The 24301-nt window shown below is 38.2% G+C and overlaps 1 protein-coding gene across 1 annotated transcript in view; it reads right to left on the bottom strand.

Annotated features, from left to right (window-relative positions):
- The window catches only part of DLG2 (discs large MAGUK scaffold protein 2), a gene marked incomplete at its 5' end in the record, with an annotated part of 1947716 nt that overhangs the window by 1518688 nt on the left and 404727 nt on the right, over window positions 1-24301 (bottom strand). Inside the window, one exon of the mRNA XM_081100123.1 lies at window positions 13037-13111. Coding sequence (XP_080956249.1) covers window positions 13037-13111 — 75 coding nt within the window. The remainder of the gene's footprint in view (window positions 1-13036; window positions 13112-24301) is intronic.

Raw genomic sequence — 24301 nt, forward strand, 5'->3', positions numbered from 1 at the left:
AAAAATGCTGACATAACCTAAAGAACAGTGGTGTATGACCAAATCCATTATAGAAACAAACTGATCCTTTCAACAAAGTATTAGCATCTTTAGAGAGAAGATATTTATGAGGTGTTGTTTAATTACATTGTGGATATTAAATTATGCAAAATTTTTAGTTTACCAAAATGCAATCTAAAATAGCCATTAGGGTCAATTTTAGCACTTTTTTCTAGTAAGTTAGAGATTTAGCCAATCCAGACTTGAATGGCATTGGTTTTTTAATAGGTTACTTCTTCTGAATTGGTTAAAAATATATGGATCAGTAAATAAAACAGTCAAATCTTTGTATCAATCTTTCCTCAATGCGATAATGGAAGAGTAGTTATTATAAAACCTGCTCCTCTTCTACCCACTCCAATCACGGTCAAGTTTAGGGTTTTGACTAGCTGCATTGTTGTAGTTTTTGTTGCTGAATCCAGTCCATGAATCCAGGCTGGGAGGGGCTGTTCTTATGAGGCAGTCATGGGACTATGCTGCCTGCTGCCAACAGGACCTCCTTGAGGAGCTGAAACAATTAATGTTCCAAATCTGTGTCAAGAGCTGCTATAAGTTTTCCCCAGGCCAAAGTTTTTCCAAACATTTTGTACAATTCCATAGAGGTCTGGGGAAGCTGGAGGCTGTTTCAAGATGTCTGGCATTGACGCCTGCTCGGTACTGGTCATAGGAAGCTGGCTGCTGCTACAGACATGGTCTGTGGAATAGCTTCCCCTGTATGGACTACCTGAGTCTAAATCTAACTAGACAAGCCTAAGCAAGGGCTGAACACAACCAGAAGAGCAGGAAGGAAAGTCAGACTAGAAGCAGGTGTAAGAAAGTCTCCATATCTTTTTTTTTTAATAATTCAGTCATTTAAACCACATTTCTTTGTTGTTTTTTCCTGAAATCTCTAGATTCATTATAAATAATTTGTAATGTATGAAAACACAAAGAAGAAATATTTTTAAAGGGCTGTAATCATTACCACTTCATCATTACCTGTTCATATGCTACATGGCCTTCCATTTAAGTAATAAAGTTGTGCAATATACCCATCACTGAATATTGTTATAGGATAAAGGTCCTTTAGGAGACATGTGCAGTATGAGGCTTTCAAGGTTGGATTATTCACTTGGAAGAGCTGTCATTCATGACTCATATCTGTAGCTGGCCTGTGAACAGCCTCCAACACCCAATCAAGAGGATTTGATGGTGCTTGTGTTTTTCCACAGTGAGCTAAGAAAATCAAATAAAAGGGAATAATATGATAGCTGGGAAAGGTACCCAGGAGAGTTCATAAGACATGCATTTACTTTCCTCCTAGGAAAGGAATGGAGATTTCAGCATAATTGCACTTGACTTGGAACTCCATAACCAAAGCAATCATATGTGTTTCAGAGGCTCTTTAACCACTCAGGGCTGGAAACCTTTCTCCTAAAATACTTTTCAGGAGCTTTTAAATAGCCAGAGCAGATACAGCAATGGCTCTGAGTTCAGAAATGACTTTCAAAGATATAGAAATTGTAATAAAAAAAATCACTGTAAGAAAAAAAACACACCTTTATGCTTTGTAAAAGAATATTAACTCATTTATACATCCAAACTCCATACCTTTTTATATATATAGTAGAGGCCCAGTGCACGAATTTGTGCACAGGTAAGGTCCCTTGGCCTGCCTGGTGATCGTGGTTGGAGCCAATTGGGGCCACAGAAGGTTGGCTGGTTGCCCAATCGGGGCCAATTGGGGCCGGCCGGCTGGGCGGAGGTTTGGCCGCCTGGGTGGAGGTTTGGCCGGCCAGGGTGAGGGACCACAGGAGGTTGGCTGTGGGAGCGCACTGACACCAGGGGGCAGCTCCTGAGTTGAGCGTCTTCCTCCTGGTGGTCAGTGTGTGTCATGATACCAATCGACCAGTCATTCAGTCACTTAGGCTTTTATATATATATAGATATATTTTTATTGATTTCAGAGAGGGAGGGAGAAGGAGAGAGAGATAGAAACATCAATGATGAGAGAATCATTGATCAGCTGCCTCCTGCATACCCCCTACTGGGGATTGAGCCCACAACCTGGGTATGTGCGTTTAATGGGAATCAAACCCAGGACCCTTCAGTCTGCAGGCCGTCGCTCTATTCACTGAGCCAAACCAACTAGGGCCAAACTCGCTACCTTTTGGTCATATTTTATACTTTCTGAGGTAAGCTGACTGTAGGCTAAGCTATTAGAGTGTTCATTGCTAAAGTGCCTGGGGGGGACTAATCTAGGCCTTAAACTGTAACCATCTTCAGTTCCCTAGTGTTGATAATAATAATAATCCGTAATATGTAACAATAAAGTTAACATGTATAGAGTACACATTATGCGTCAGGCACTGATTAAGGCATACAGCATATATTGTCTTTAATTCTGAAAATAACCTTGCAAGGCAGGTAGCTATTTATTATTTCTTCACAAATGAGAAAAGTGAGCCAAAGAGATGTTGAAAGACTCAAGTTCATATGGCAAGTGAGAGAAAGGCGATCTCAACAAATTCTGCCTCCAAAACTGCCCCTACTACTTCGCAACACTCCCTTCCTTAAGTCATGAGTGAAAAGTTAAGTGGGAAGAAGGTTAATTGCTGCTGAAATGCCCATGTGATACCAATTCATGCCAATGCCTCACAGCTGTAAAAATCAGTGGCGGTTCAAAACCCAAGGCAAATCTCCTTTTACAAATCATCAGAGCTTCCTGTTTTTCAGTCAGGCTCTCACAACCCACCCCCTGAAGTCACCTTTGTCTCCAACACAAACTCAAACCACTACCTCAATCACTCACATTGGAGAGGGCAGGAATTCACTGCCCTGAAAGTCTGTAAAGTTGAAACCTGCCAGCTGTCATCAATCAGAGCCATCAAAGAAAGAGGTATTCACAAACATGAATCTACTAGATAAAGTTTATCCTTTCAAGTATAATATGTTTTATATTCTGAACTTCTTAAAATTTACAATATTTTTAGTAGCCGCAGTTAGAAGTCATAAATGTGATTCTTCTCCAAAATAATTTTTTGAACATAATTTTAGTTATTTATGTGTTGATATATGGCCAGCATTTATGAACATCAGGTAAGATAGTGAGATGTAATGTACCAGTGCCCCTCCATTGAATTACCTCATAGAGTTCAAGGTCTTGTGCTTGTTTTTAATGTTTCTTTCTCTACTGTCGGTTGCCACTACCCATGGCTGCTAATATACCAGGCTTTAGTAATGCCTTTCAACACTCTTGCTTAATTATCTGGATCTCCCAATGAATTAGGTAATAAGTAGCCATAATTATTAGACATTTATCTAAATAGGCTCAGAAATAAGGTTTCATGGATCACTCATGTTCAAATATATGTACTTATGAAATATTAAGAAGCTCACAGTGAGGTAATAAAATGGGTAGGTACTCTGTAAATTAGTTGTGGCCATGAAATATTGATGTAGTCCATGTCAACATCATTTTTGTTTATTTCTAGATGATTCTCACCTTTACTACATATCAAGGTTGCTGAATACTAAATAAGTAAACTGTTGCTCAGTAAATATAGCTGAAGCTCCTTTAAATCAGTGTCAGAACAAATGCTCAGTTCCTCCAGGGATTTTTCTGGACATAGAGACAAAGCCCTTGTGTTGGAAAACCCATCAATGCATCACAGTATAGCATCGCATATTCTCGATAATGTATAAATTACTGACTCACCATATTCTACATTAGTATCCCTCTACAAACCTATGAAAAATAATGCTGTAGCTTATGGCTGGTCCTGGAACAATTTTTGAGAGAACAGCTCATACTCAATTCCTACAGCAAATGATGAAACCAAAAAGAGGGGAGATAGAGCCTAGGAACACCCTGAAAGAAAACCCATTTTTAAAATCCCTTTAACTCTAAAAGGAAAGACATAAGTTCTAAATAGTCAAGTTTATGACTCTCTTTACATAGTGGTTATCTACCTGGTCGTCTTTTCCAAATAAATCAGATAAGATTAGAGACCCTGACAGTACTTTGAAAGAAGATCTTCCAATGTGCTACCACGGCTGCCAAGACATTGCCCAACATTGCAATGCATAGAATCAGGTGGCACCTTCCATGGCACAAGGCACAGCTTACTGAAAAAAGTCTCTTCTGAATTAATCATTTTCCACAGCCAACTCCAGAGCTGTGGAGTTTGCTCAGGAGAGATGGTAAACAATTTCAGAAACTGGACCACATTGGTTACCCAAAGGACTCATCCGTCTACCCTCTGTGCTGGCTGTCTGGTGCCTTCCTCCTAATCCTCCCCCGTCCCCTCAAAATTCACTTCTGTGAAATTCAGTTTTCTCATCTGTCAAAGGAAAAAAAGGTATCTTTTGGCAAATTCAGGCGCAGATTATGAATAGGTAGCTCATGCTTTCAGAAATCCTAGAAAAGTTCTCCTTACTGTTCTCAATAGAAGGCCAAGGCATTTTTTCAGCAGATTAAAATTTTAGGTGTTAAAAACAAATATCAAAACAAATACATAAACAAAAAAACAAAACAAATTCCCCATTCATGATCAAAAAAACACTCAACAAACAAGGAATAAAAGTAAACTCACTAAACCTAATAAAAAGTATCTATAAGAAAACTCACAGCTAACATCACATTTAATGATGAAACACTAAATACTTTCCCCTAAAATCATAAACAAGACAAGAATGTCTACTCTTTCTAATTCTATTCAGTACTGTACTAAATATTCTAGAGAAGGCAGTTGGGCAAGAAAATGAACTAAAAGGCATTTGGATTAGAAAAGAAGAAATAAAACTCTTTTTTTTTCAGATGGCATAATCTGGTATGTAGAAAATCCTAAAGAATTTATTAAAAAGCTATTAGAACTAATAACTTTAGCAAGGTTGCAGGGAAAAAGGTTAATACACAAAAACTGACTGTATTTCCATACACTATCAATGACTAATTCAAAAATGAAATTAATAAAACAACCCAATTTATAATAGCATCAAAAAAATTTTAAATACTTGGGAATAAATTTAACAATAGGAATGCAAAACTTGTACTCTGAAAACTATAAAATATTATTGAAAAAAGTTAAAGAAGACCTAAAAAATGGAAAGGAATTCATGGAAGCTGAAGGTTTAAAATTGTTAAAATGGCAATATTCCCCATACTAATGTACAGATTCAATGCAATCTTTATCAAAAATCCCAGCTGGCCTTTTTCTGGAAATCATTAGCCTATCCTAAAATTCATTTAAAAATGCAAGGGACCCAGAATAGCCAAAACAATTTTCAAAAAGAACATAAATGAATACTCACATTTCTTGATTTCAAACTTATTACAAAGCTATAGTAATCCCAATAGTGTGGTAAAGCACAGGATAGCCATATAGATAAAAGGAAATAGAATTGGAGGTCTACAAATAAACTCTTAGAGAGAGCACCAAAGCACAAGTAATCCCCTCCCCAAAAATGAACTGAACTTCATCAAAATTTAAAAATATTGTGCTTCAAATGGCACCAACAAAAAGAAAAAAGACAATCCACAGAATCACATAAAATATATGCAAATTATATACCTAATAATGGGTTAGTATCAAGAACTATACAACTCAAAAATTAAAAGACACCCCCCTAAAATTAAAAATAGGTAAAGGGTCTAAATAGATATTCATTCATAGAAGGTAAGTATATAGACAATAAATAAATGAAACTATGCTCAACATCACTAATAATTAGGGGATTGCAAATAAAAACCATAAAGACATTCCATTTCATACCCACTAGCATGACTAAGCTACAAAAGATCAATAACAAATGTTGAGGAGTATGAGGAGATATTAAAACCCTCATACATTGCTGGTGGAAATGAAAAATAGTGCAACTGCTTTACAAAACAGTCAGGCAATTCCTCAAGGAGTTAAACATAGTTACTATATAACCCAACAAGTCCACTCATAGCTGTATATCCAAGAGAATTAAAAACATATGTCCACACAATAACCTGCATGCAAATATTCATAGTAGCATATGCACAATTTAAAAACAAAATTGAAACACCCCAAGTTTTTATCAACTGAGGAACGGAGAAACAAAATGTGGTATATTCATATTTGGCAAGATAAAGTAATGGTGAATGGATACATACTACAACATGGATCAACCTTGAAAACACTTTGCTAAGTTGCAGAAGCCAGTCACAAAAGCTCACATATTCTATAATTCCATTCATAGGAAATGTCTAAAATAAGCAAATCCATAGAGATATAAAGTGATAAGTGACTGCTAAGGGCTGAAGGGAGAGGAAATGGGGAATGCCTACTACCAGGCATGAGGTTTCTTTTAAGGGCATGAAAATATTCTAAAATTGACAGTAGTGATAGTGGCACAATTCTGTGAATATACTAAAAATCATTGATATGTGCACTTGAAATAGGTGAATTATATAATCTGCAAATTATATCACAGTAAAGCTGTGAACAAAAATAAAAAGAACCCTGGTAGAAAACAATAGCAACAACATAATATCCCAAATACCATAGACAGAATGTCATAAGGATTTACATAAAGTTTGTGTTCCATCAAATCTTGAGCTGCATGACAAAAAAAGAGAATGTAGGAAGAGGTAGGTGAAATCTGAGGCCTCCATATCTGTCAAGTTGGGTAAAGAGGGGATTCTAGGGAAATATGAAAAGGTACATGAAGAGGATGCTGGGGACACTGAATATAACCTTTGCTGACATCAGTTTTACTCTGGGCGTAGCTTTTGCTCCCAGATGGGTTACCTACCATTCCTCCATTTAGCTTCTCAGATCTTGCCAGCAACCTCAGAACTTGCAACCTTCACCTCTCTGCCCAGGGACATGCTAGTTTACATGTCTCTGTTCTATACTCTATGTAATGTTTACATGTCCTTTCATCTCTTCCATGAGCCAATTAACCCCCTTACCCAATAAATACTGTAGGTTCCTTTTCTGAGTATGTTCCCAAGATCAGTGTAACAAAATTATTTTACATTAGTACGGTAGCTCCCAGCTCCTCCTTCAAACCTAGAGAGGAAACTGGTATAAATCCAAAGTACCTTAAGAGCCAGAAGAAAGGGGGGAAATGAATGCATCCTGTGTCAATCTAATCTTCCTCATACTTTTCTTGATTTTAAAGCCTATGGCAAAATTGGAATCACAGCCATTCCACAGAGCTCACATTTCTTAAATTGTTTTGTGATTTTTCTGAGATAATTTCCCCTATGGATTCTTTTCGAACCTCATGGCTAACACCCATATATCCAGATGCACTCTAATCCCAGGGCAGATGAATTTAAGGCCCTGTACTCTGCAATTTTCCATAATTTTCCTAAAACTGTGATCATCTGATACTGTCCTGACTTTTCGTTCTATAATGGGACTGCTGATGGTATGAAATCTTTGCCCTAAAATACAAAAAATTGTATCTAGTCTTTGGAAAGACAATACTCATCAAAGCCATCCTGGGTGTAACTGCCCAGCAGCAGCATTAGCCCAGGGGATGCTGTGTTTACAGGAACTCTGGAAACATCCAAAGAGCAGACACAACATTCTTTATTTTACAACTGGGTTAGACCTTTCTAAGAGCCATGGCCTGGGCATTTATGTAAGCTGTATACAAAATGAGGTCACATTATAATATGTAGAAGAAAAAATTGGGGGAGGGGCAGCCAAAAAAAAAAAAGGAGGAAAAAACATCCATTAGGACTATTCTAGAACAGCTTATGCACACTGTATTAACTGGTTTCAATTAGCGCAAATGATCCCAACTGCAGGTAATGTGAGGTTTCTGGGAGAACATGCTGAAACAATTAACACTCTGAAAGAACATCTCCTCTGGTTTCTTAGAGGAGCACCTGCTTTTATTGATTTGCCATAAAAAAAGAAAAATTACTTTCATCACCTGGAAAGACATAGCAGGGAAATGTTAAAATGTTTTTTTTTAAATTAGAAGGTATACCCGGCCGGGCCCATTCCTCGAAAATGGCCTCATGTTACTCAGAATACAAACATCTCTTGTTAATATGATATTCTTCTATCATCAGTTCCCTCCTGCCTGTCACAGCAAAATCTTTCTTTTCAAGAGTTTTAAATGTTTCCAATCCTAGCCTGAATCCCTTTCTGAAGAAAGGACCCTCCTAAATAAATTGCTATAAATTAATGAGTTTGTGTGTGTGTGTGTGTGTGTGTGTGTGTTTTATGCTCTCCCTCACCAATTCATCATGCCCCATCCAGTTCCTTCTGGAATAATCTTTTTTCTTTCTTTCCTCTTACCACTTATCAAGCAATTGCTGCCTTCAGATGCTATGTTAACACGGGCTATGAATTATCTCATGTAAATCTCAAAATACCCCACTGCATGCATAAACTCAGAGAGATTAAGTAAACTGTGCAAGTTCATACAGTGAGTCAGTGGCAGAGTTCACCTATTTAAGCAAATCTTATTCAATTCTAAAGCTTACCTACTTAAATATTACCTAATATTGCATCTTTTGTCTTCAAAAATCCATCTTGAGGCAACTCTACATTCTGAAAATGTATAGCTTCTTGTATAGACCATCATTAAAGCATATATCAACCAGTATAATGATTGTTTATGTATTTTTTCCTGTATACCTTGATCAATCCAAGTGTCAGTTATAACTTACAAAATGTGCTCGGTAAATATTTCTTGAATGAGTAAATGAGAGTCGATGTATTCAGAGTGCGGTGTTCTATTTCGCTGAAGCTTACATGATTTTCAAAATATTTCACAGATTACTTATGGGTGAATCTTATGTAACAACAGAGATATGTAGGTAAAACCATATCATGACAAGCTTCATCAGCACAGTTTATTTTCAACTTAGCTTTTAGAAACTCTTCTCAGAGCATTATTTTTCTAATTCCCAGTCACTGAAGGGTGTGTACACATACAGGGAAACAAAGCAATTGTTTTAAAAAGTCATGTGTATGTATGTATCATATATGCCATTGACAAAATAACACATGGCAGCCATTTCTAAGTACTGCCTGGTAACTAAGGATTATGGTTGGGGGCGTTCTTCCAAGGGATCAAATCCATGCACAATCCAGAGCCATACCAAGTGTTCTAGAGACAGACCCTGAAATGCAGCAGCCACTCAAGCCTCCTGCAGCAGGTCAAGTCTAAGGTTGTTTATTTCCAGGAACTAACTCTTAACCTAGTTCAGTCCAGATTCAGAGACCTGCCTGTCTTCACCTGAGACCCAGAACCTATGGGTCTCTTCTCATTTGTTTACAACTGGCAGGAGTTCCAGTAACCACTATGTTCATATTCATGGTCATATAAACTAATGAGGCATACAATCCTATTTAATTTACTGTAGAGGTGAGGAAAGGTATCATTCTCGTGCTTCAATAGCCATAGAAGGAAAGATCAATAATTACTAAAACTGTCACAGTTCTCACTAGGGAAAACATTTCATTTATAACTAGTTAGGAAGTAACATTATGTATAGTTACTGGGGGCAAAATTTCTCTTCAGTTTGAACCCTGATCTGTGCATTATAGTTCCGGCTAAAAGGAAAAGTCTTTAAAAATACCTCTTGGTCTCATTATTATAGAGATATGGAGTGTCAAAAAAAAAAAAAAAGAAGAGCATCCAGAGGAGACTGAGCAAATAGTTATAGAAGCCATTTTCAAGGCATTATTTAACTGGTGACAAGCATTTGCAAAGCAATTTGGAAGAGAGAGCCTTCTCAGGAAAACCAACCATAAAAGCTCTGCACTTAAAATGAACCTGGGGCAAATGCACACACAAAAACCAAGCCTTCTTTGAAAAAGTAATAAAGCTCAATTAAAGATACAATCATTTTGGAACATAACACCAAGGAACAAGAATAGGGCACTGAGGAAAGGAATAAAGGAGATAAAAGCAACTGAACTTGAAAAATGCACAAAGATAACAAAGTCTATCCATTTATTATGAATGTAAGCGTGCATTAATTTATTTATAACCAGCTTCAGCCCATGGAAAATTTGAGACAGACAAGACCTTCTCTTAGCCACATGAGGCTAAGATATTCTCCATTTCCTGAGAGAAGAAAAAATTGACTCAATACCAGAACTACTTTATATATCATATGTTGCTTTTTGCTGCATAAATATGCTTATGCTAACGATGTAGCTACCTATACATAATTTTCATTCTATTTTGTGGGTTAATTCATTATTAAATTATTCTTTTTGTCATTTTTATGTACCTAAGCATTGTATATAATCAGATATTTGGAAAAAATACACTGTTATAAATTATCAAAATCCCAGTGTTCCCAGTGTTTTTTCTGCCTGGGACAGCTACTCATTACATTAGCTCTAGTGGGAGTTCCATATATGTTGCTGACTATGGATATTAGATAAGGGTTTTTTCTTTTCTCTTTGGTTGCCAATAAATCAAAGAATATTAAACTCCCTCAAAAAAACAAAAACAAAATAAAACAAAACAAAATAAAATCTGGATAACAACAACAACAAAAAGTAACATTAATTATCAGCAGGTTATTGTGACCTTTTCACAAAACCAAAGAGAGATTTGAGTAAACAAAACCTCAGAAGGGTGGAAATAGGGCAGCTCCCAAGATCTCAACAAAGGAGGGTCACAGAATTTTCCCAAACTGTGATTCAATACTAATGACTTCCAATTTGGTATATCTCTAGTATAAATTTCAAATTCCCAGGAGAAACAATCCAACTGGCCCAGCTGGGATCAGTCTACCCCTGGAGCAGTCAGTCAAGGCCAGATGCAGATCCATAACCTAAACATGGCCACTGGGAGCCTTGCCTGTGTCTCCGAGTTACAGAGAAAGCACAATCCTTGTGGTTATGCAACCCCTCCAGAATGTGTCTGCCCCATTGGAGATGTAATTACTAGTAAGAAAATGACAAAGGAAAACCACGCAACCAGCAGCTCCCAGATCGGAGCAGAAGCAAGAAAAGACACCTAGTTTCTGAGGCTCTCACCTGACCACACAACTGAGCATCAGACTTCAATGTCAGCATTTCGGACTTGTCATCTTCAGCAAGGGTCTTAAATATAGGCATCTGTTTAGTACTTAGTGTCCCAAAAGAGGAAAAACTAACTGGGACTCCCGGATCCGAAAGGATCCAGCTCCAAAGTAATATGAAGAAGACAGAATTCTTCCTATTACTTCATATTACAGAATTCAAAAGACAGAATTCTAACAATGGATAGGCTTGTAATAAGACTAGACAAAGTAACTAAAGTGCCAAATTTCTTTTATTTGGAGAGGAAATTATCACTGCAGCTACGAATCAGATATTCTTATTGGTATGACACCTGGATGTGTTTGATAAAATGGTACCGCTATCTTATTTCTCTTTGCTGCTTCAGCAACTGGCATAGAACCTTATACAGCTGAACTGAATTACTAAATGTACCTAGTTTGAAAACAAAATCCCTCAAAATACGTATTCAATGGTATACCGTGAAGAATAAAGTATGAAAGGACCCTTGAAGGTGAGAAATGGAAACCATCCATTTAAAAAGGTAAAATAGCATAATTATTCCTCTGCACCAAGAAATAACTTACTAAAATGTAGTAAAAAGGTATTCAGCAGATTAAAGATTCATTCATTGAACCTGCATGGACAGAGCTCCTATTATGTACAGGGACTTACCCAAACGTAGGTATAATAGGGCCCTGACAAGCACATGGTCTCCTTGGAGAAACAGACATACAAATCAGTACTTGTGAGATAATATCAGAGATATAGTGAACAGAGTGATTGATGCAGAAATAGAATTATTAACACTCATCCTTTCTCTGGCATCAGCAGAGTCCCTAAGTATGCACTCCCCTCAGACCATCTGCTCACAAAAGTATGACTTTTTTTTCCTCTAAGTCTCCAAGCCTGGGCTGCCTCCACACTGCAGGAATGCCTCTAAAATTTGACATCATTATCTCTCCTTCTTTAAAGGTAACCCCACCTTTTCTTCATTCCACAGATAAACAGAAACATTCCATTCACACAATCCGAGTATAAAGTAAGCGCCCCAGCCCTGCTGCCCCTCACGTGGCCATAGACCACACTACGTTAGTCCACTGCACCTTTGAACATCTTAGACCTCAAAAATAGACGAGGATATTTAAGAAGCCCCACATATCACATCACATTGCCTGTGAGGTGAGTCAAATGAGGGGAATGTCCAAAAAGTAACTTTCCATTTTCTTATCCCCATCACACAAAAATTATTTCATGACAGGCAAACTGTCAGTGACAGTACAAGTAATTCCCAAATGATCTATTGTCATTTCTATCAGGCAGCACACATATAACAGAATATAATACAAACCAGCCACTTTCTTCACTAACTTATGAGCACGGTATAGTAGGAGGAGTTCATGAAGGAGAATTGGGGGTTCTGGGATCCATTCCCAGCTTTATAATTGAGTCACTGTTCTTGTTTCCTTTGTATTTAAATCTCCCACTTGTAACACAGAAATAATGACATAATACCTGTTTGTTTCTAAAGCACTTGAAAAATCTTTGCTGGAAGAGTTCAAAAAAATTCAGACACTATTATTATACCAGGAGGACTTGAAAATTGTCAATCATGTACTCATCGCTATTAAACAGTCAACACAACAATGACAAAAGGGTAAACATCCTATCCGAAGGCATCTAAAATCAAGTATTACTGAATGTGCAGCTATTGAGAAAAATATACACGCAAATATACTCATTTTAATGACTCTCCAAGTCTAAATCATTGATAACCCATTTAGATAAATCCTCTGCAAGTTATCCCAACTCCAAAAAAATGCTTAGACTCTGTAATCAAAGGTATTTCTTTCTTATAATGCAGAGATTTGTGAAAAGACAGTCTCCTTTCAAAGGGTTTACTCTATTCTAGAATGTCAGAGAATATTCTAGCCCATTCCACTAAGGTTATATCAAAATATATAAATAATTCCTCTTCAACCTGGACGGTCTTGGAATAATCAGACAATCAAACTTACAGTACAGTGGTGGACAGGCATCCAAGCAGGGGCTTCCACTGAACAATTCTGGGCTGGGCCTTTGCCTTGGTTTTGCTGCGGATAAAGAAAAAGATGTTATGGTCTATGCATCATATGCTGCAATATATACTAGCTAGCATGTATGTTATCAATGTGTTTATCACTACAGTTACAACTATAGGAGAAAGCTTTGAGAATTTCTTTGGTGCAGTGCTGCATAAAACTAGATGTGTAATTTCTACTCTCATTAAGGCATAAGAAATTATCCTTTGCTTTTTGAAATTTGTATTAATTAATTTTAGAGATGAGAGAGAGAGGGGGGGAGAGAGATTTGCTGCTCCAGCCATCCATGTACTCACCAGTTGATTCTTGTATGTGCCCTGAGCAGGGATCAAACCTGCAACCTTGCTGTATTAGTACGTTGTTCTATCCAACTGAGCTACCTGGCCAGGGCCTATCCTTGCTTTTTGTATTACTCTAAGGACTAGGTTTTTGACACAAGCTTCCTCAGCAGCTTGCCTCTCGGGCCTTACAGGGACACATCTGAGAACCCTCCTAACCCAGAGGCAGAACTGGTCTCCACTCATCTCCTCCAGACTCACAGCAATAAGAGTGATACATGCTGGACACCTGTGAGATCACAAGTCAGGGTACAGAAAGGCTTATTCCCTTGTCTCCCCTTTTAGACCATAAGCTAGTGGTGAAGACTTTCTCTAGGGCATTTCACAGAACCCCAGAATGTGAGCTGTATAGGATAGATCCTAGAGGCCTTTCCTGTTATATCAGAAGTGGAGGTACAAAGAAATGAAACAAGGAACACAGAGGTTTGACATTCTAAGCCATTTGCCAGGCACTTCTTTTTACGTAAGAACTTCATCTCTAGCTAACCTATTCCTTTGTTGTAACCCCTATAAATGTACTCTAATTGGCCTTTTAGAAAGAATGAAGTGCTTCCTTTTACTAGTAACCAGCAATACTGCTTCCTCCCAGTAATAACAAGAACTTATTAGTGCTAAAAGGGGAGAAGGTGATTCTAATAAAACACTTTATCTTTACTTTTTATTTACTTCTTTATTATTTAACGTATTACATATGTCTCCTTTTTCCCCCATTGACCTCTCCCAGGCTGTTCCAACGCCCCCCCCGCCCCCGCCCCTGCCCCAGGACATGCCCTCACCCACTGTCTGTGTCCATGGGTTCTGCTTATATGAGTGCATACAAGTCCTTAGGTTGATCTTTTGCCTACCCTCCTCCCCTGCCTTCCCTCTGAGGTTGGACAGTCTGTTCAATGCTTCTATTCTCTGGCTATATTTGTTCATCAACTTATGTTCTTTATTATATTCCACAAATGAGTGAGATCATGTGATATTTATCTTTCTCCGACTGGCTTATTTTGCTTAGCATAATGCTCTCCAGGTCCAGCCATGCTTTTGCAAATGGTAAGAGTTCCTTCTTTTTTACAGCAGCGTAGTATTCCATTGTGTAGATGTACCACTGTTTTCTAATCCAATCGTCTGCTGATGGGCACTTAGGCTGTTTCCAAATCTTAGCTATTATAAATTGTGCTGCTAAGAACATAGGGGTGCATATGTCCTTTCTGATTGGTGTCTCTGATTTCTTGGGATATATTCCTAGAAGTAGGATTACTGGGTCAAATGGGAGTTCCACTGTTAATTTTTTGAGGAAACTCCATATTGTTTTCCACAGTGGCTGCACCAGTCTGCATTCCCACCAGCAGTGTACAAGGGTTCCTTTTTCTTCACATTCTCGCTAGCGCTTGTCATTTGTTGATTTGTTGATGAAAGCCATTCTGACAGGTGTGAGATGGTACCTCATTATTATTTTAATTTGCATCTCTCAGATGATTAGTGACTTTGAGCATCTATATATGTAAAAGCCTAAGTGACCAGGCAACCGGCTGGTAGCTATGATGCGCACTGACCACCAGGGGGCAGATGCTTAATGCAGGAGCTGCCCCCTGGTGGTCAGTGTGCTCCCACAGAGAGAACACTGCTCAGCTGACCAATAGGCGCCAGATTCCCAGCTCACAGCTGGCAAGCACAGCTGCAGCGGCGGGAGCCTCTCCTGCCTCCACAGCAGCACTACCGAACTGCAGAGGTGGCACACACAGCAGGGCCAGGATGAGCGGGAGCAGCACAGTGCCCAGCCCAGGCTCCTCCTTAGGCCACTACTATATCCCTACAGCCTGTGGGCACTGGGTTAAAACCAGCAGTCCCACATTCCCCCAAGGGGTCCTGGATTGTGCGAGGGTGCAGGTCAGGCTGAGGAACCCCACCAGTGCATGAATCTGTGCACCGGGCCTCTAGTGTTTTCATATGTCTCGTCGCCTTCTTATGTCCTCTTTTGAAAGGTGTCTATTTAGTTCCTTTGCCCATTTTTTGATTGGATTGTTCATCTTCCTTTTGTTAAGTTGTATGAGTTCCCTATAAATTTTGGAGATTAAACCCTTATCAGATATATCATTGATAAATATGTTCTCCCATGCAATGGGCTTTCTTGTTTTGTTGAGGTTTCTTTTGCTGTGCAGAAGGTTTTTATTTTGATGTAGTCCCACTTATTTATTTTCTCCTTAGTTTCAATTGTCCCAGGAGCTGTATCAGTAATGATATTGCTACGACATATGTTTGATATTTTGCTGCCTATAGATTCTTCTAAGATTTTTATGGTTTCCCATTTTACGTTTAAGTCCTTTATCCATTTTGAGTTTATTTTTGTGTATGGTGTAAGTTGATGTCTAGTTTCATTTTTTTGCATGTATCTGTCCAATCTTCCCAACAGCATTTATTGAAGAGACTACAGACATACTAATAACAGTTGATAATAATGAAAACCACAGCTGTGATTTATTGAGCTACTAAATATGCCACAGATTGTTTTGGACCCATTACATTATCACTAGTTGCTACCACAAATACGGTTGTAAGCATTATTATGCCCATTCTAAAGGAGAAAAAACTAAAGTTGAGAAAGGGTAAGCAATTTGCCTAAAAGTTACCCTATAAAAAGGACCATGGCTGGAATTGTAGCAAGAACAAGGCAGACCCTGCTGCCCATGCATGCCCCTTCTATAAGAAGCCACCTCTGGCATTTTTCATTTTGTATCTGTTTAACTGGTTTTAAGACATGTCATCAACTAATATGATTACATCATATCAATGAGCCTAACACTTATGAACTAACTAGAATAAAATATTTAATTCAGTATTTGTGCTAAGAATTCTCTTTTTGTGATTTATAAGCTTTTTAGAGTAACCTTTATTTAGCTGATCTATTATTAAGGCATCTCTAAACTCTGAAGTGCTGTTTGAGTGAGTATTGACAAAGTTACCACAAAAAATACACTTAGGTCATCAATCTCTAAGCTCAGTTTTCTTGCTTAAATCAAATTCTGACATCCAGTTCCCACAGTGTGGGTGAGGGGCATTGGGCTGGTGTCGGATGACCAGTTTCAAGCTGAGCTCAAGCATGCGCTTGCTGCCATAAATGCTCTGGGCTTCGGTAATCACATTGGTAAAATAGTGTACGCCGCCTAATTCACAGGAAGGCTATTAGGTGACAGATACAGATTCACTTCAGATCACTATCATGATTTGCAAGAAATATGCGAATCAGAATGCAAGAAGTCACAGGGCAATTTTATTTTCCTTTTATGACACTTAAGTCCAATAAATAAATATAATTCACATATCAGGTTAAGCCTTTTGAATTTGAAGTTATTATTAAATTTTCACTATTATTATCTCTAAATATGAAAATTTATACCAAGCAATGTTAATAGTAAAGAATGTCTTCTTTGCCCTGGCCAGGTGACTCAGTTGGTTGGAGTGTCATCCCATATACCAAAAGGTTTCAGATTCGATTCCTGGTCAGGGCACATACTTAGGTTTCAGGTTTGATCACCAGTTGGGGCATGTAAGGTAGTAGCCTATCAATGTCTCTCTCTCACATCAGTGTTTCTCTCTCTCTTTCTTCCTCACTCTCTAAAAGTCAATGAAAACACATCCTCAGGAGAGGATTAAGAAAAAAATAAAATAAAAGAATTGCCCAGCCAATGTGGCTCAGTGATTGCGCATCGACCTATGAATCAGGAGGTCTTGGTTTCATTCCCGGTCAGGGCACATGACCAGATTGTGGACTCAGTCCCTAGTGGGGGGCATGCAGGAGGCTGCTGATCAATGATTCTCTCTCATCATTGATGCTTCTCTCTCTTTCTCTCCCCCTCCCCCTTCCTTTCTGAAATATAAAGAATGTCTCCTTTGTAATAATCAATACTTGTTATTTTTAGTAATAGTAATAATAAGTTTGTTTTATATCTACATAGTGGGTATCTTTATGGAGCACATAGTAAAGAGGCAAAATTCAATAAATAAGTGAGCTGTGCCTGGTGGAGGAATATAAATACTCACAAAATGTGATGGGGCCATTAATAAGAATTGTTTGGACTTCTATGAATGCATAGCATGGAGTAAAGAAATGTGAAAATCTGTGTGAATCTCTCTTTCTCCATTATTACCTGAATTTGGGATACTAAGGCCTTCCCAAGAATGTTTGATCAAGCAGATTAACAATATAATTACATAGGGTAGACACATAAAAAGGCCTACTGAAGACAGATGCTATGTGAACATAACTTATTTTTTAATCCATAGTGTGTGAATAGAAGTTAAGGTGTTGGATTTTAGTAGTGTTCCAAATAATCTATTGGTGAAATGTTGGGAAAGTTACTTTAACATTTTTTCACATGTGTAAAATGAGAGGTTTTTATTAGATCCACAATACAATGTGGGGAGAGGAGGTGTCAAATACACTCATAGACTTTTCCCAAACTTCATATTCCCCCACCAAGAATTTAATGTGCTTCCCTCCAGTTGAGGACACTCTCAAATATATCTTTCAGTTAATTCTTAAGCCAAAAATCAAGAGGCAACACTGTAATTCCCTTATGGGCCAGCCCAGCTTTCCACACAACAATTTAATATATAGAAGTTGGTGACAAAATCTACTAAAGACAGAGTTTTCCCTTCTTCCTCTCTCTCATCCATGTACTCTGAATATCTTTAACTGTAGATTGTTAATACGTAAGTAATGTGGTTAGGTTTAAGGGATAGGGAATGATAACTTAGAAAAACACATTCTCTTAAGAGCCAAAACTATCAGTGGATTTTGGTCTATTTTTAAAAAAATGCTGTTTAGACAGGTTGATTTCTCCAAGTCTCTATTTTCCTTGGTTGTCTCATTATAATTTTAACATCTTGACATATTGTGTTCCAGAACATCCTAAGCAAATGGGCCAAATATGCTAGACAATTACACCACAGATTGATTATATGTTTATGTAACTATGAAGAAGTTGAACAATAAGAAACACTTGACAAAGCAAACTCCAAAGATTTTCTTCCCAACCCATCCCATTCCATCCCCAGACAAAAATGGGAATCTGTTTTTTAGGGTCCTATGTCTGTTCAAGTGCTTTAGAGTTTACAAAATACCTATATAGACATTTTGGTCACCAATTCTGAGAACAAGTTTGTATATGACAGGGTAAGAATTGATTCATCCAAATAAAATTTTGACCTAAATGTTTCATTTAAAATAGCACGTTCTTCTAAGAGAGAGAGAGTTGGGAGGTTCTATTGTTCTGTTCAAAATAAAATGATTCTCATAATCATAGGGGTTTTTTTTCTGGGTTGATAAGTGTTGCATGATAATACTGTATGTATATTCATTCATTCATTTATTCATTCATTCATTTATCAAACATGTCTTACACAGAAGGCACTATGCTAGGTATATATAGGTATATAAAATTTAGAGATATAAAGATTTAAATAATGATACTCTCAAAGAGCTCCCAATCTTTTAGAAAATATAATACAACATGTCACATTTAAAACAGGATTAAACACTAGGACCATTCATTCATTTCATTGGTCAACAAATACTCTTTGAAAACTTAGTATATGCCAGCTATTATATAAGGGATAAAGGTAAATCAAGACTCAGTCTCTGTCTAAAAATTCTTTTTTAGTTTACGGGAAAAGACAAGCTACCAAACATGCACTTATAAAGCAATTCTATATAATAAAAGACTAATATGCTAAGTGTCCGGCAGGCCATTCAACCAATCAAAGCGTAATATGCTAATGATATGCTAAGGCCACTGAACAGCTTGCTATGACATGCACTGACCACCAGGAGGCAGACAGTCGACCAGTTGACCAGTTGCTATGATGTACACTGACCACCAGGGGGCATACAGTCGACTTGTCGACCAGTCGCTATGACGTGCACTGACCACCAGGAGGCAGATGCTCTGACTGGTAGGGTAGCTTGCTTGCTGTTGGGGTCTGGCCGATCAGGACTGAATGAGACAAGCCGGACAGCCCTGGAGCCCTTCAGGGGTCCCTCTCCAGCTGGCCAATCTCCCACCTCTTTTCCCAGCCCCAATCATGCACCCGTAGGGTTTCTCGGCCTGGTCTGTGCCCTCTCGCAGTCCGAAACCCCTTGGGGGATGTCAGAGAGCAGGTTACAGCCTGATCCCACAGGCCAGACTGAGGGACCCCACTGGTGCACGAATTCATGCACCGGGCCTCTAGTATATAAATAAAATGACATGAGCATATCAAAAAGATCCATCTTACCTATTTGGGGGTCAAGAGTAAGGGTCCTGAAAAATTATGGTAAGGAATACAGGCCAAAGGCAAGAATGTTGAAGTCTCACTGGCTAAATCAGGAAGGGCTTTGTAGAGGAGACACTTCAGTTTTCCAATAAAGCTTTTAGGAGGGGAAAGGATGAGTAGAGGGCCATCCAGACTAACAGTGCACCATGCACCATCTGATAGTGCTGAATCAAGGTATTCTTGGACTTGGTCAGGCAACCCGTCAGCTGTGGGCCTTTGAAGCTAGGATTGAGGGGGGAAATAATTCTATGCTCCACAAAAAGGTGACTTCAGCTTTCCCCCTCATTTATCTGTACTTCACAGTGCACAGACAGGAACAAGTGCAGGGAATGGAACAAATGAATCCTCCCAGGGAAAGGACCTGGAGGGATCCAGACGTGATGCTACAAAAAACACAAGAGACTTTTCTGAGTTTAGTCTTTGGAAAAGCACTTAAGGTGTCTTTCTCATCTTTTCTGAAATGCTCAGGTGTTTGACAGATGAAGACACGGAGGTCAAAAAAGTTAAAACGTTACGCTCAAAGGGTAAAAATGAGTGCCTTTTTGCTTGGCTGAACTAAAATGTCACACAATGTGTGTGGAAATGGACTGTGAACTCCAAAGTCCTTTGTAAATGTAATGAATAATTATACTTAAAGTATTAATTATTTAAAAGATTAGGGGAATTTTCAAAAAATTTGGAAAACATAATTCCCAGGATGCCTCCAGATCACTGGTTCTCAACCTTCCTAATGCCGCGACCCTTTAATACAGTTCCTCATGTTGTGGTGACACCTAACCATAAAATTATTTTCGTTGCTACTTCATAACTGTAATTTTGCTACTGTTATGAATCGTAATGTAAATATCTGATATGCAGGATGCATTTTCATTGTTACAAATTGAACATAATTAAAGCGTAGTGATTAATCACAAAAACAATATATAATTATATATGTGTTTTCCTATGGTCTTAGGTTACCCCTGTGAAAGGGTCGTTTGATCCCCAAAGGGGTCGCGACCCACAGGTTGAGAACCTCTCCTCCAGATCACTGATTGCTTAGATATATATAGATTAGATATATGATATGTATATACCTAGACATGTAATGTGTGTATATGCATACATATATGTTTTTGTGCACACATGTGTGTACAAATAATTTTATTTGGGAAAATAAAGGTTTTTATACAATTCATTCCTTAACTGTCATAAAGATGTGTAATTTCAGAGTAAGTTGTTAAAGCCAAGGAAGAAATCAAATTTTGCCAGTTAAAAAAGTAAAATATAGGTAGAAATATATGCACATGATGATACACTGTAAGTCGTGTCTAAGACGTCAAGATATGATAAAAATAAGACTCCAAAGTAGGTATTATAATTTTCAAAGGAAATTACCAAGCACCACTTTCAGGTCTCTGAACCCCTGTCTATAATGAGAGTATGCAAGGCCATGTTGAGTGGTTGGAGATTTCTAAAGGGAAGGGATTTCTTTGGAAAGGGGAAAAGGGAGGGTCTCACTTTTCACCTAAGAGCAGTAAAAAAGGCTTCAACAGGAACACACCTAGAGTTTGATAAATCTGCCTTGGATTTGGGAAGCCTGTGTACTGGGTTCTGACTCCCACCTGAAACGGGTGGTGGAAAACTGGTTGTTATCAATTATCTCAGGAGAGGTGGCTTCATCCGAGCCAGCCTGCGCTTTCAGAGTTTGTCAAGGCAAAAGCAGAATCCTGAAGCCATAGTTATGCCTACAAAGACAACCCTCTGTGTGGCGTGGACAGCTGTAAAACCTGGGTTGGAAGAAAGGCATCATCGGATTATAGGAGATTTAATCAGAGGGGCCTGCAAAAGGAAACTCCCTGAGAGGTGCCCTTGGGAGAAAGACGCTGGAGTCAGACTGCATGGGTTAGCATCCCACACCCACCATTTATTTCCCTGCGAGGTGACCCTGGGCAAACTGCTTACCTTCTCTTTGCCTCAGTTATGAAGATTAAAAAAAAAATAATACAAATAAAACACTTAGAAATATTTCCGTACATAATCAGCACTATGCAAGTGTCAGCTATTTGGGGGAGGGGTTGTTATTGTTATCTTCATCATCGTTAGTATTATTATATCAGGCTCAGAGAGCAAGAAGTATAACAATCCCAGTCTAATAAGAACTTTCTGCTCTCCATTTTGTACTTCTGTCTCATGTTCCAATAACCAGCTAGCAAATGGGAAAAAAGAAAAAGAAAAAAAAAAGCCTACAGCACCCCCTTCCCCAAAGCAGATGTCATATTTGAATATCACATAGTAGGGAAGAGCGAGTCTTTCATCTGGAAAAGTGTTCAGACTTTTGAATAATATTTGGTCCCGAAAAATTTCAATTACTGAATCAAGACTGTATTTCTGATTTTAAGTGATCGTAGGACTCAGAACTCCTTGTAAATGACTGCAAATTCATGGGAAGTCACGCCCCTGCTTGGGATTTTACCACAGAGAGCAGAGCAGGGATTACTGACACTAAGAAGCTTTAAGCAAACCCTGAGGAGCCCCACAAAAAGTGGCTTCTGTTATGACATCCCATGAGTCCTGCCTGGTCAATGTACCAATTACAAATGCAAAACATACTTGTGATTACTGTTAACCTTTTTCATTCCATTTTGGGCATAATTCCTCAATTTACAACTTCATCCCTTCCTGGGCTTAGCTTCCTACTGGCTTCCTTTTATTTTCTCGGGCTTCAAAGATGTTTAAAATAAGCTGGCCCAATTGGTTTGTAAGGAAAGCCTTACTAAGACTGAGGATGTGCTTGGGAGAGATGCATTTGCCTCCTCTGTAAATACAGAAAATGTTGCTGACCCGTTCTTCACAGGACGCTGAGAATAAGGGTTTCTCAGCGGACTGCGATGGTGGTGCTAAGTCATGCTCATGCTCTCCAAAATCTGTGACTCCAGGCAGGTATTTGCCCAGGTTAGCAGAGGTGCGATCTGTGGCTGACTAGTGCAGAAGAAGATTGAACACTATGCTAAAAAAAATTCTAACCATCTGGTGACCTAGAGTAATTAACTTTGGTGACATAGGTGCTGAATTCTCAGGCTGGCCACTTTAAAGATTGGGTATATGTAAGTGTACCAGAGTTTTTTTCTATCCATTATTCTACTGATGGACACTTGAGCTTCTTCCAAATCTTGGCTATTGTAAATACACAATGGAATACTACCCTGCCATCAAAAGGGGAAAAAGCACGCCCTTTGTGACAGCATGGATGGACCTGGAGAACATTATGCTAAGTGAAATACTAGTAAGCCAGTCAGATAAAGATAAGTACCATAAGATTTCATTCATAGGTGGAATTTAATGAACAAATTGAACTACCAAGCAAAATAGAGACAGACTCATAGATAGAGAGCAGATAGACAACTCTGATGGGGGAAGGGGTTTGAGCAAAAAAGGGAAAAAAAGAAAGAATTAATGGACATGGACAACAGTCTGATAATTGAGGGAGACAGGGATGGGTGGAGATGGGAGAGGGCATAGAGGGGATAAATGGTGATGGGAACATAAAATAAGCTGACTGCATATATATTTTTTAAAGAAGAAGAAATAAATATAAAGATTTAGCCTACACAAAAGCCACTGTTGTAACCTGACATTTCATGCTATCAATGGAGAAGAGGGCCCCTGGGCTTGGATTCAGAAAGCATTTCCTGAATGTATAATGAAACAATGTTTATTGAGCACCTGTTAGACACCAGACACTTGACATATGCTGTGATCATTCTATCATTACATTAACCCTGAAATGTCGTGGAGGAGAACATTTAATATCATGAGGACACCACTGCACCTGGGTTAGATGCCAGATTTTTACGTTCTAGATCTGTTTCCTTAGTTAAATTTCTTAGTCCCTATGAGTTTGGGTTTTCTCATGTATAAAATGAAGAGAATAACACCTAGTTTAAAGGATTATTATAAGGATTACATAAGATAATATATGTAATAAATTTAGCCCAGGGTCCAGTACATACTCTAATAGTAATAAGGTAAATATATTTATGACACATATATTTATCTTCTTAATCAGGGATTTTTTTGCCTATGCCACTTAAGTCCTCTAAGCCTATTTCTTCATCTCTGAGAATTGTAATATTTATCTCACAAGATCACTATGAAAATTGAGAAAAAAGCACAAGAAAGTGCTTAGCAAACAGGGAATTTTAAATCAGAGTTTTAAATCTAAGTTGGGAAGAACATCTGAAATACTGCAGCAGTTTTAAGAGGACTACTCTTGGGAGCCATATTAACTCTGCAGTCTGGGATCACATACATGAAATCACAGTCATATTTTTAAGATCTATATTATGGCATTTTAGTATTTTGTAGAAGAATGTCCTAATAGTCCCTGAAGCTCTAGAAATCTCCAGAGTTGAATTACTGCTATACAGATACAACAGAGTAATTTAAGCCAAGATTTAATACAACATTTTAAAGAGTCTTGTAAACTACTTTAAATGCCTTGATATTTGCATCCAGTCACTGCAACCTACTGAGATAACAAGATGCGACAAGAGGAATGGACTACACTTGTGCTTTTCTCCTT

Source organism: Myotis nattereri (assembly GCF_964212035.1).
Source record: "Myotis nattereri genome assembly, chromosome: 9".
In the NCBI taxonomy this organism is placed as follows: domain Eukaryota; kingdom Metazoa; phylum Chordata; class Mammalia; order Chiroptera; family Vespertilionidae; genus Myotis; species Myotis nattereri.